The sequence below is a fragment of the Oryza glaberrima genome, chromosome 12 (genome assembly GCF_000147395.1).
Source record: "Oryza glaberrima chromosome 12, OglaRS2, whole genome shotgun sequence".
In the NCBI taxonomy this organism is placed as follows: Eukaryota; Viridiplantae; Streptophyta; class Magnoliopsida; order Poales; family Poaceae; genus Oryza; species Oryza glaberrima.
This window is the reverse complement of record NC_068337.1, coordinates 24,036,543-24,049,617: the sequence shown is the minus strand read 5'-3', so window position 1 is coordinate 24,049,617 and position 13,075 is coordinate 24,036,543. Positions and strand designations below refer to the sequence as shown.

Here is a 13,075-nt window from a genome sequence, read left to right as displayed (position 1 = left end):
GACGGCTGGACCGCCGCCGCCGCCGTGGATAACCCCGGCGTCGTCGAGGTCGACGTCGAGCTTGTGGATGCTGTAGCCTCTGTCCCAGTCGTCGAGCACCAGGTAGAGATGCTTCTGCTGCGGCGGCGCCGGCGGCCGCGGCCTCTTGTCGTGGTGATGTCGCCGGTAGGCCTCGCCGCCGTCGTCGTCGTCGTCGTTTAGCTATTTTTGCAAAAAAAAAAAAACCTATATATTTTGGGAACCCCTATTAAGGGAATTCGTTTTATTTTTTGTTCCACCGAAAAATATTTCACCTAGTGTACTTATAATGTTTCACTACGTATGGATCAAATGTTGCTGTGAATTAAAACATTCTTTAGCTATTTGCTGAAACATTGTTTTTATATACGGTGAAACAACACCTGATTTAAACAAGCGAAACATTTTCGATCTACTTAGTGAATCAATTCCGATATACTTGGTGGAACATCGTGCAACATTTAAAATAATTTAATAATAAGCTAAAAAAATTTCGTCGGAATATATCCATGTGTGGTCTTGTTTTGAAGATTTAATTGCAACGAATTTAATTGTACAATCGGATCATGATTTGGATAAGTAATTAAGAGAAAAATCATTTTAAAATAGTTTTGCACGTAAATCGGGCGCTGCCATCAGCGTTCTATTTTTCTCCAAATTGATTGGACGCCCGAGCCGTACAGTCGTCTATTAATGTGAATAGCCGCTGCTACCCAAGCCTAATTCACCTTATCATTATCATTCCTGGCCCCTCGCCGCACCACCATCGCTGGAAAACGGAAGCCACACACCACCTCTATCTCCACATAGGGGCTTCATCTTCCTTCAGCTGACCGACGAGCACGCAGCGGTGTGTCGATGTTGTCGGTGGGGTATACGGAGCTTGTGGTGAGAAGGCAGTGGCTGATGGGGGCAAACCTGACAAGGCGGGCTGCGTATGTACATGTCAGTATGTTGCCGCAACGAAATATTAGTACTAATTAGTAATACTTTTTCCGCCTCAGAATATAAAGGATTTGTGTTCATATTTATAAGTTATAGGATAGTATGTCACATCACCCAAAATTCCTTCTATTTTAGGAGGAAGGGAGTACCGTTCAACGTGTTTAAGTTCCTATCACATCGGATGTTTGGACACTAATTATAAATATTAAACGTAGACTATTAATAAAACTCATCCATTATCTTAGACTAATTCACGAGATGAATCTATTGAGCCTAATTAATCCATGATTAGCTTATGTGATGCTACAGTAAACATTATCTAATTATGGATTAATTAGGCTTAAAAAACTTATCTCGCAAATTAGCTTTCATTTATCTATATTTAATACTCTAAATTAGTGTCTAAATACAGAGACTAAAGTTAAGTCGCTGGATCCAAACACCACCTAAGGGCTTGTTTAGTTGGGGAAAATTTTTGGGTTTGGTTGTCAGATCGGATATATGGACACATATTTAAAATATTAAATGTAGCCTAATAACAAAATAAATTATAGATTCCGTCAGGAAACTACAAGACAATTTATTAAGCCTAATTAATCCGTCATTAGCAAATATTTACCGTAGCACCATATTGTCAAATCATGATACAATTAGGCTTAAAAGATCCGTCCCGCAATTTACATGTAATATGTGTAATAATTTTTTCTTTTTGCCTACATTAAATACTCCATGCATATATCAAACATTCGATGTGACAACGTGGAAATTTTTGTTTTTGGAACCGCCTAAATTCAGTAGGTTTGTGGCACCTTTGGCCGTGATACTGATATCTGAAGGAATTTTTCACCGCAAGAAAATAGAAGGAATTTACTGTTTTATTACTCCCATCGTCACCAAAAAAAAAAACAGAGAGAGAGAAAAGGAAAGAAAAAGAAAAAGTGAAAAACCCACAAGGCCCCATCCGGACCGGGTAGACAAAACGAAAGGACAGCTCAGCAAGTAGCCAATAGCCCAACGAACTCGAAATTTCCGCTCCCTCCCGCTCGTCTCCCCTCCCCTTTCGCCTCTCGCCTCCTCCCGCTCGCTTCTCGCAGTTCGCCCCCAATTCGCCAAGCGCCGCGGCTAGGTCATGCCGCCGCTGATGGGACCCCGCTACGGCGGTGGCGGTGGCGGTGGCGGAGGCGGAGGCGCGGGCCAAAGCGGCGACGGAGGAGGGAGCCGCGGCGGTCGGAGAGGGGGGGGGGGGGGGGGGGAAGCGAAGGCGGTGGCGCGGAGCAAAACCACCGTGAAGCAGGAGGGGTGCGACGCGGCGGTGGCGCGGAGCAAAACCACCGTGAAGCAGGAGGGATGCGACGCGGCGGTGGCGCGGAGCAAAGCCACCGTGAAGCAGGAGGGGTGCGACGCGGCGGTGGTGGATGGAGAAGAGGTGGGGTCGAGGAGGAAATACGCGGGGGAGGTGGAGGAGCGCAAGCCGGTGGTGGGGCTGAAGGTCAAGGCAGAGACAGGGAAGCGGTCCGCTGCGGATGGGGAGAAATCGTTAGCGGCGGCGGCGGCTGTGGTGGGGAGATACGCGGCGGGGCTCAAGAACAAGGCGGTGCCGGGGGATACATCCACGGCCGGGGGAGGAGCCCGAAGCGGCGGCGGATTTGGACGCCGAAGCGGCGATGAGGAGTCGGGGATCGATCGCGAGGCGCGAGGCCATATCAGCGGCGAGGGATCAGCGGCGGGAGCAGATCGCGGGGGCAGAATCAATCGCCCCTTCGCCGGGATGCGTTTCATACTTCACGGATTCCCACACCTTCTAAAAGAACAGGTGAGATAATGTCCCCAGTTCTAGTTGCTCATAGTTCACATGTCGGCGTGTGTTCCCCAATTTCATCGAATTGCAGAGTTAGGGTTTAAGGGAAATGCGGAACTGGACATCGAGCTTAATTGATTTTTACTGCCTTAGTTCAGGCCACAACATGCACACAGCACACATCCTGTTCCTTACACTTGTTTTTTAAAGATTAATTATCGGTGCCTAGGCTATCAGGATGAAGTCAAATTATCAGCAGGTTAAGGAATCTACACATGTGACTTTTATGGAATGATAGAATTTAAACTAAATTGAACATATCAGCAATTTTACAGAAGTATTGTGTCTGTCAACCAGATCTTCTCAGGAACTTCTCCTTTTCGTACTGCATTTTCAGCGTGTGCATATTTTGATATTTATGCCATCTCATCTAATGTCAAGGTAAAAAACAAGTTCCATTTTATATACTTACCGCGAAAAGATTGCGTTCTTTCTACCTGAAAGCAGTGCTCTGAAGATTGAAACATTACGCTCATGATTATCAACAGTAGGGAACATATCACACAATCACTCATTTCCAGTCCATCTTAGTTTTCTGCTACACAGCCCCTTAGTATTTACTCCTTCTAAGCAAGCCATATTCCTAGTATGCACCAAAATTCCAAACTGCTTGTCTATTTGAGAATCTGGTGAGTTTTGTGACTTGTCCTTCCCTTTCTTTGGGCCTGAAGGGTACAAGCTGATAAAGAATTAGAGGATTTATCTCCATATATTTTCCTGATAACGAATTAGAGGAGTAATCTATACTTCACTAATGTATCTAAGGTTCCTTTATCGAATTTTGTTAGTCGAATCGTATCTAATTTTGTTGATTGGCTCTGTAAGATTTATCTGCGTTCAATTTTGAAACCCTGTAAAATTGTGCAGCATGTCATTTTGGTTTCTACCACTAATATGGCTGGCTTGTCAGCATGGGAGTCCATTGATAACAATTTACTTCCTCCAGGTTTTATTAACATTCTGAACTAAATGATGCAGAGCAAAAGGAAAATTGAAGTACTAGGAGGCTTCGTACTGCAATCAATAGACTATGACATCTGCACTCATGTTGCTATGGCGGTAAAAAAATTACTACTGATTTTTATTAGTGTAACACATGTTTCGTTCTTGACATTTAATTCAAATTGCTAGGGAGACTATTCGGAGGGAGCTGTTCTGATATGGAACGGTGAAGGCAAGAAGGTGGTTAACATCCAATGGATTGACGACTGCTATATACAAGGAATAAAGATCCCAGAAAATGATGCACCTGTAAGTAGCTAGCATCTCTCTCTCTCTCTCTCTCTCTCTCTCTCTCTCTCAAGAAGGTAGCGAGCACTAATTTTGCATTGCTACATTTAAAGATTTGTCCTAGAATGTATTATCTGCTCATATGCTGAATTTGAATGTCTTGATAGGCAAATAGCTGCATCTGTTGATTGGTTATCTTGTGAAAAAAAATTTTGACATGGAAACACATCTGCTGATTGTTATTTTGGCAATTGATCTTAGTTAATCATTGTGATGGCAAATAATTTACAGGCTATTCAAGCTCTAATCAAGACTCCAGCAACAAGTCAAGGACCAAGGGACACTATCGTATCAAGAAGCAAAAAATTAAGACCATGTTATGGTTACCAAAGAAGATCTGTAAGAAGGAAACTTGAGTATGGCAGGGCATTTGAAGAAAAGGCATACCATCTAAACCATAATCTTTTCGTCTGCAAAATGGATGAAACAATGTATACCAGCCTGAGGAACTACTGCAAGTTCAATAAGGACAGGTTAATTCTTCAAACCATAACACCTCAAGTCAAGTCGCCACCGGAACAGATTCCATGGACAAATCCACTAGAACCGAAGGAGCAAGCACATCAACTGAAGAAGAAGAGAAGAATATGTGTAGACATATTTCTTACACAACGTCAAATGAAGTGAAATGCAAGATCAGGAACGCATATGTACTACTCAAGAATTTTCACAGGGGTGGACTGACATTTGGTGGCCATTTTACATCGGAAAATTTTCTAATGGATACCTGTGGTAACATGAGATTTGGTAATCTGTCAAAGGGAGTGATTAACAAGCTTGAGGATGGTGACATTGAAAAGGATACAGATAGATTTGTGAAGATGATTCGCGAGGAGGTATTTGTTTCGGTCACCACTTTGCCTTTGGACATTATACAGTGGATTGAGCTGATTGATCGTTGTGCCAGAGGTTATGACAGTTTAGCAGAGGACTATATCACTTTGAAGGATGGATAAGCAGCTGCCCACTTCATGTCTCTCCATAACATGTTTGAGAAAATGGAGACAACAGATAATCCAACGTACGAGAAAATTAAGACCAAACTCAGTAAATACACCAAATGGAAGAAGGGTGTTGAAGCTCCAGATGGAAATACGCATTTGAAGGAAACACTTGATTTCATTGATCCTGCCACAGGAAGGAAAGCTTATTATTCTGATGACATTTGTGGCCTTCTTAAACTTCTCAGAAACACCAGGCAGCACAGTGCAAGAGCAAAAGAGGATGTATTTGTACTTATAGTTGCACAGAATTTTCCAAGACTCATGGGCGATTTCCAGAAGGTGATGTTTAAGCAACGATATACGCTAAAGTGAGTACTGCTTGTCTTCTAATCTTCATATTCTTTCTTAGTTGCATTATAGTATTATACCATTGGTTGCTTTTGGTGTGTAGTGAATCTGTAGACTCTAGCAAAAATCAGACCTTCGCATGTACGCATTTGTTTGATACATCTGATTTCTTGTGCTAATGTTCAGGTCAATTCACTAAAAGCCACACAGATTCTGGAATCCAAAAGGTTGACCACGAAGACAGCAGACATTTACAAGTGACATTGAAAGAACTCAACTGATCATTTCCCTGACAACACTCTGTTCATATACGCGAATTGAAGCCCTGCACAATTCAGCTTATTCAGGGCAGACACTGAAACACCTTTTTCAGTCACTTAAGGCCAGTCTGTACAGAAGGATCGTGATGGTATTCATGATTCCTTAGGTGGTGTTTGGTTGGAGGGACTAAACTGGGGCTGAACTTTAGTCCCTCTCACAAAAACATAAATCCCTATGAGAGGGACTTATGTTTTTTAGAGAGGGGCTAAAGTTTAGCCCCTCTCTCCCAAACACCCCCTTACTATGACCAAACTCTCTACTCATTTGTCTGTGAATTTGTGCGCATGTGCCACAGCCATTCTTACCAGTTCAACTTTATTGTTGTTCTCTTATGTACAAGTATTCTGAAAGTGGAGCTTATCACAACCTGGAAGCCTTTTGCATGTTCATGAACCGATTTTGCATGTGCTACTTCTAATATACCAGACGCGCTAGCCTTTTGTGTGTTGGCCTTTTTTTTATATCACAATCCGGAAGAGGCTTAAGGTCTTTCTTTAAACATCAATGCAATCTGTAATACTCAGAAGCTGCTAACCATGTTGATTGCTGCTTGTGAATGATTCCAGGGATTCAGATGTTGGGTGGTGTTTTGGTGTGGATATGAGTGTTTTTTTACTATAGCAATATTGAGTCTGTTGTGTACTGTAAACAAGTATATATACCCAGTAGACTTTGCTTTTTGTGTGTGTACATCTGTTGAAGTTTAATAGAAGCTGGGGGACATCTATAAAAAGAAAAGGTGAAATCTACTGTCCAGCCATATGTTAACTTTGTGCAATCATTTTTTTTGGGGGCAATATCTGGTGTGTAGTGGCCGAAATATCATCATGTAAGACTTTAATTTGCATGAAACTATTGATCTGATCATATTCCACAATGTAATGCAAGAGAAGCAAACTACTTCATAAAATTTTCGGAAATATGTTTTCAAAAGGTATATCAATAAAATTAATACATAAAAAAGTCTAAAAAAATAAAAATAAAATTTCTGCAAGCAGCTGCTACATCCAGAAGGCTACAGGAGAAAACGATGGGACATGTTGCTTGGGCAGTGGGAACGCGCCGGCGGCGCGGCGAACCCTCGCCTGCAGCTCGCCCCGGCGATTGTACTTGAGCCCGAACACCGTGACATGGACCTCCACGCCGCCGCCGCCACCACCTCCTTCCGACGACGACGACGATGTCGGCGGCGTCTCACAGGTCTCCACGGCGCAGAACATGCCGTCGCCCATGTAGGTGAGCGTGGCGCGTTGGCACCGGTTCTTGCTTCTCGACGACGACGACGACGACGACACGCTGTCGTAGTCGAGCGTCTCTCTGTACTCCGGGGGCCGCGCGTCGCCGCGGGACGCGACCTGGCAGGCGCAGACGCGGCCGTGGACCTCCCTGTGGAGCCCGACCCAGGCGTCCAGCTCGCCGTCGAAGTAGCCCTGCCCACGGAACGGCAAGACCCAGTCCCCGTGGCGCCGCCACTTGCGCCGCTCGGTGTCGAACGAGTATGTGCCGCCGCCGCCGCCGCCGGTGGTGGACACGAAGATGGTGCGGCCGTCGGGGTGCACCGCGTAGGCGGTGACGGCCTCCTCCTCGGCGAACGGCGGCGGCGTATCGGCCACGTTCTTCCAGGACCAGTAGTAGTGGCGCCCCGGCGAGGAGGAGGAGGAGAACAGCAACGACGACGGCGACGCGCAAGGGTCGCGCGCCCACGACAGCGCCTCGAACGACGCCGGCATGCGCTCGCCGAGCGACGTCAGCGCGTAAAGCGCCTCGCCGCCGCCGTGGCCACCGTCCTCGACGACGACGGCCAGGCCGGCGCCGGAGGAGGAGAGACGGCCCGGGAGGGGTGACGCGAACGTCAGCGCGGCCGCCTCCGTGTCGTACACGGCCGTCGGGCCGCCACCCTGGCCGTCGACCGCGACGATGTTCTTCCCGGCCATGGCGAGGAAGTGCATTTGGCCACCACCGGCCGCTGGCGCCGCCGCGAACCGAGTCGCCGGCCGGTCGACGTCGGGCGCGTGGATAATGCCCGCGTCGTCGTCGACGTCGAGCTTGTGGATGGTGTAAGTAGTAGTAGCCTCGTCGCCGTCGTCGAGCACCAGGTAGAGGTGCTTCATCGTCGTCTGCGCCGGCCGCCGCCGCGCCGTCTTGCTGGCGCGGCCATCGGCCTCGCCGCCGTCGTTCCTCCGCCGCCGTGACATCCCGGGTGATCGATCCATCCACTGTTTGAGTTCGATCACGTGCACGTAAATAGCCAGGGCAAGACTGCTGCTCCGACTCGGAAACGGTACAAAAATCCTCTTCATTTTAAGGGAGAAGGAATTAAAAAAAACTCTGATTTAAAATTTGATGGGTATAAAACTCTCTCCTTTTTAAGGGAAAAAGATTTTTTTTTTTAAAAAAACTCGGTGTTAAAGCCTGGTTTAGTTCCCAAAACTTTTTTTTACCAAAAATATCACATTGAATTTTTGGACACATGGATGAAGCATTAAATATAGATTAAAAAACTGATTACACAGTTAGAGGAAATCGCGAGACAAATCATTTGAGCCTAATTAGTCTATGATTAGCTATAAATGCTACAGTAACCCGTATGTGCTAATGACAAATTAGTTAGGCTCAAAAGATTCGTCTCGCGATTTTCGCGAGTTATGAAATTAGTTTTTTCATTCGTGTCAAAAACTCCTTCCGACATATAATGTAACACCCAAAAATTTTCTTTTTTAATCAGGCCAAAATTTGAAAAACTGTGAAAAATAAAAGAAGAACAAAATGCACCAGACGGGAATCGAACCCGGGTCTGTACCGTGGCAGGGTACTATTCTACCACTAGACCACTGGTGCCTCGTTGTCAAGTGATTTACAAAGATCTTAAGTAACTAATTACCAGTAATATAATCGTCACAACCACGAGATTAGATATAGTTGATGACTACTAGATGTCAGATATGGGAATCGTATCAGAGTGAGAAGCACATGGCAAATAGGCAATCGTATCGTATCATACACGTTCGTGTAATGCAACTAGAAAACGAAGCCCAGCAAGGACTCCACTCTGCAAGTCCAACTAAAATCAAATTATTATTGTGGCCCAGCCACTAAAAACAAATTTAATGACTACGAAATTCCGCTAATCAAATTGTTTGATCGAGCTACACGCTTCAGTCACTGTAGAGTACACATTCTGTATGCTGTACTAGTTCAGTAGTACGTACTCACAGAGAAAAGAAAACATTTCGGAAATTTGTATATATTTCAGACTAATAGAATGCGCACGTTTTCTGAACTTTTAAATTACGTAGTTTTCCAAATATATATATATATATATATATATATATATATATATATATATATATATATATATATATATATATATATATATATATATATATATATATATATATATATATATAGCAAACTATCTCATATTCATTTTTATAACTTTATGGTATTTAAATTGTTCATCTATATGCTCGAATAATTATTACAAATCATCTCACTATTCAACCATTCCGGTGAAAAAGCTAGTACTACTATGTATTATTTCATTGCATCTATATGTGCTCTTCTATTTACATTTCATGACAAGTCATATACTACTACAAAGCATTTCATCTTCCCAATTCTGCATGAACAAAATACCATGCAATTAATTAATAACTAATCACCCAAATTAACACTTGACACCAACCAACCCAACCAATCTAGCATCATCACCATCATCATCTTTGCAATTCAATTTGCAAAGAAGAAAAATGAAGTTAATGTGGTGAAGGCAATGGCGTGAGAATGGCGAGGCTGACGCAGAGGAAGACGAAGTAGATGACGAGGAGGCCCACCCCGAGCACCGCGTCCAGCCTCATCCCCCTCGCCGGCAGCACCGCCACCGCCCACACCAGCGCCGCCGCCAGGAACCCCACCGCCACGTACACCGCCGCCCCGCCCTCCACCGCGTACGCCTCCGGGTGCCGCGCCCCGGCCGCCACCGTCAGCGACAGCCCCAGCCCCACCACCGTGTTGAACGCCGGCGCCGCGTAGCACCCCGCCACCGCCGTCTGCGCCCCGGCGCCGCCGTCGCGGCGCCGCGTCGCCAGCGCCACGTCCGCCACCAGGTCGCCCAGCGAGTTCCCCCACGCCAGCACCGTCGCGCCCAGCACGCCGGCCTCCACGCCGGCCGCCACGCCGATGGAGACCAGCAGCGCGACGAGCTCCCGCGCGAGCACGTACGACCAGAGCACCGACATCAGGAACCCGCCGGCGAGCCACGGGAGGCGGGCCGAGCGGCTCTTGGGCGGGGACGCGGCGTCCGTGGTGGCCGCCGCGGCGGTGGCGAGGAGGGCGCCCGCGAGCGTGGCGGCGAGGAGGGTGGTCGCTGTGGTGGTGGGCGCGGTGGTGGCGGCGAGGAGGAGCGGGGAGAGGAGCGCGGTGGCCACCGCGGTGGGCTTCGACCACCGGTGCGCCGCGATGTCCGGGATGGTGAGGCGGCGCGGGAGGTAGAGCGGCGAGTGGAGGAGGTCGACGAGGCGGCGCGCGAACGTTCTCGGCGCGGAGGTGGGCTTGGAGGAGGAGGAGACGGGGAGTGGAGGCGGTGACGCGTCGTCGTCGTCGACGACGAGGAGCGGCGCGGCGAGGTCGGAGGTGGGCTGCTTGGTGTCGTCCACTTCGAGTTCGTCGGAGGCGGTGGCGCAGCAGTGCGAGGTCCAGACGAGGAGGACGTAGCCGGCGTAGAGGGATAGGAACGACGCGGCGGACCAGACGGTGACGGCGCCGGTGAGCAGCACGGCGAGGAGGTAGCAGAGCGCCACGAGGAGGAAGCACACGTCGCGCACGAACCCGCGCCGCTCGATGATCACCGGCTCGCCACCACCGCGACGCCCGGCGACGATAGCGACCACGCCGGCGACGACGGTGGACACGAACAGCGCGCCACCGAGCACGCCGCTGAGGCCAACATCCCCGGCATCCTCCCCTCCGCCGCCGCCGCCGTCGCCGCCGCGTGCCCCCGCGGCGAACGCCACGACGCTGGAGAGCACGTCGGGCGCGCCGTTCCCGAGCGACAGCAGCGTGACGCCGGCGATCGCCGGCGGCAGGCGGAGCACGGCGGAGAGCCCCTCCAGCGAGGCGCAGAAGTAGGCCGACGCCGTGTCGCCGAGGAGGTAGAAGAGCACGAGCAGCCACAGCGCGAGCGCCGCGTAGCCCAGCCATGGCGCCCGCCCGAACCCGCAGTACAGCAGCCGGAGGTAGTCCACGTACCCCACCGGCGCGCACGGCGCGTGCGCCCGCAGATACCGGCACCTCGCGCCATCGCCGTCGAGCGCCTGCAGCTCCCTGCACCCACCGGACGAGGAATCCGGCGACGACGAGCTCGCCGCCGCGACGCCACTGAAGAAGATGTCAGCCTCATTCCGCGTGGCGACGAACACGGACAAGAAGAAGACGACGACGACGGCGAGAGCCAAGAACGCGGCGGCGGCGGCATTGCGCGTTCTTCGCCGGTGCAGCGTTCGCAAGAAGGCCGCCATGGGAGATGACAGAGAGGAGGTTGGAGCTTAGTGATGATTGGGAGAGAGTAGTGAAGCTACGACGATTTTGATGGCATAGATGGCCGCAATCGAAATGGGAAGAGAAAGCTGGGAACTTGTAGTTGTCTTGTACTTTGTCCGTTTCAGGTTATAAGATGTTTTGGCTTTGATCAAAGTCAAGCTACTTTAAGTTTGACTTAGTTTATAGACAAATATAGTAATATTTACATTACCAAATTAGTTTTTTATTAAATTAATAATTAAATATATTTTTATAATAAAATTAGCTTGGATTGAAAATATTACTATTTTTTCTATAGACTTGATTAAACTTGAAGCAGTTTGACTTTGACCAAAGTCAGAACATCTTATAATCTGAAACGGAGGGAGTAGTTTTCTTTGTTTTTCTTGTTTTATTTTGGTACTGGAAATGCAGTGTTCTTGGTTGGTCTAGAGAGAAAGATGGAAGTTTTGGTCTTTGATTTTTGCTCTGTGTTTTGAGCTTTGTTTCAGAGTTAGTGTGGAATTTGACAGGAAAATGTGGAGTCATTAGGACAAGTGGCAGCTCATTAGGCCACTGAGCCTCAAGGGATGCTGAATCATCAATCACATGACCTTGATACTGACTGACTCAAAACTCTTCTTCTGAATTCCTCTCATCTTCCTTTATTATGTTCTCTTTGGACTAAATTATCACTTTGTGGTGGTCGTTTGCATTTGTGTCAACTTATATGCCATATTATATTGTGTTGATTCAGTACCATTTGGGATTTGATAATTCATTGTGGTGTTAACTTATCTGGTAAGCAAAAGTAACATTGTTGGATTAGTATTTAAAGGTTTGGAAGAGAGATGCTGCAGCTGCTACTCCTGTTTCTCTGATTCCATCATGCATACTACTTTCTGATGCAGCTCACTAATCTGGAGATACAATAATTGGTACTCCCTCCGTTTCGAAATGTTTGACACCGTTGACTTTTTAGCACATGTTTGACCGTTCGTCTTATTCAAAAACTTTTATGAGATATGTAAAATTATATGCCTACATAAAATATATTTAACAATGAGTCAAATGATAGGAAAAGAATTAATAATTACTTTAATTTTTTGAATAAGACGAACGGTCAAACATGTGATAAAAAGTCAATGGCGTCAAACATTTCGAAACGGAGGGAGTATGTCTAATAAATCAATTTCTTTGGCTATAGGAATTCAGCAGGTGAGTTAGATTGGAATATCAGCTGAAATATTTTTTGGCCAGACAGAGAGGAAAACCTCTCCCCTTTCTATCCCCTATAATAGGTGGTATGGAATCAATTTATTTGGCTATGGGAATTCAGCAGGTGAGGTGAGGGAGATTGGAATATCAGCTGAATTATTTTTTTCAGACAGAGTGGAAAACCTATCCCATTTCTATTATTACCAGAGATGTATGACAGTAACAAGAAAACAAATCAGCTGAAACTAATGTTCATCATGTTTCTACATATGCTGATATATTCTTCAGAGCTGACACTCTAGCTAGCAGATAATGAAAATTCACAACTTGTTACTGTTTACTTACCGGAACAACATTCTCCATCCAATTATTGGATCAGGTAAGACGGCAGTATAACCGTACTCGAACTGCAATTTCATCTCATCAACTCTTTCCTGACCATATATCCTCTCTGCTAGACGATGAAAAAATTGTCAAATTGCCTGACCAATGCATGGACGACACGCCATTCCATGAACAAGAGCATCCAGGAGATGCTACTGTCAGATTGGCACCACACGGATGAACAACTATTAGCCTCAACATCCATCCATCTAATCGAGGTCTCAACATCAGG

The 13,075-nt window shown here is 47.0% G+C and overlaps 2 protein-coding genes and 1 non-coding gene across 3 annotated transcripts; 1 reads left to right on the top strand and 2 right to left on the bottom strand.

Moving 5' to 3' along the window:
• Nucleotides 1-876: 876 nt before the first annotated feature.
• Nucleotides 877-6,113, top strand: LOC127756423 (uncharacterized). Its single transcript, XM_052281755.1, has 6 exons — nt 877-957; nt 2,258-2,776; nt 3,800-3,880; nt 3,953-4,072; nt 4,343-5,423; nt 5,590-6,113. The coding sequence occupies exons 1-5, from the start codon at nt 877-879 to the stop codon at nt 4,736-4,738; spliced, it is 1,197 nt and encodes a 398-aa protein (XP_052137715.1). The 3' UTR covers nt 4,739-5,423; nt 5,590-6,113.
• Nucleotides 6,114-8,491: 2,378 nt separating this feature from the next.
• Nucleotides 8,492-8,562, bottom strand: TRNAG-GCC (transfer RNA glycine (anticodon GCC)). The gene has a single exon. It is a non-coding gene; the product is annotated as a tRNA-Gly (tRNA).
• A 681-nt stretch (nt 8,563-9,243) lies between these two features.
• Nucleotides 9,244-11,316, bottom strand: LOC127756639 (cation/calcium exchanger 1-like). Its single transcript, XM_052281996.1, has one exon. The coding sequence runs from the start codon at nt 11,238-11,240 to the stop codon at nt 9,480-9,482; it is 1,761 nt and encodes a 586-aa protein (XP_052137956.1). The 5' UTR covers nt 11,241-11,316; the 3' UTR covers nt 9,244-9,479.
• Nucleotides 11,317-13,075: the final 1,759 nt, after the last annotated feature.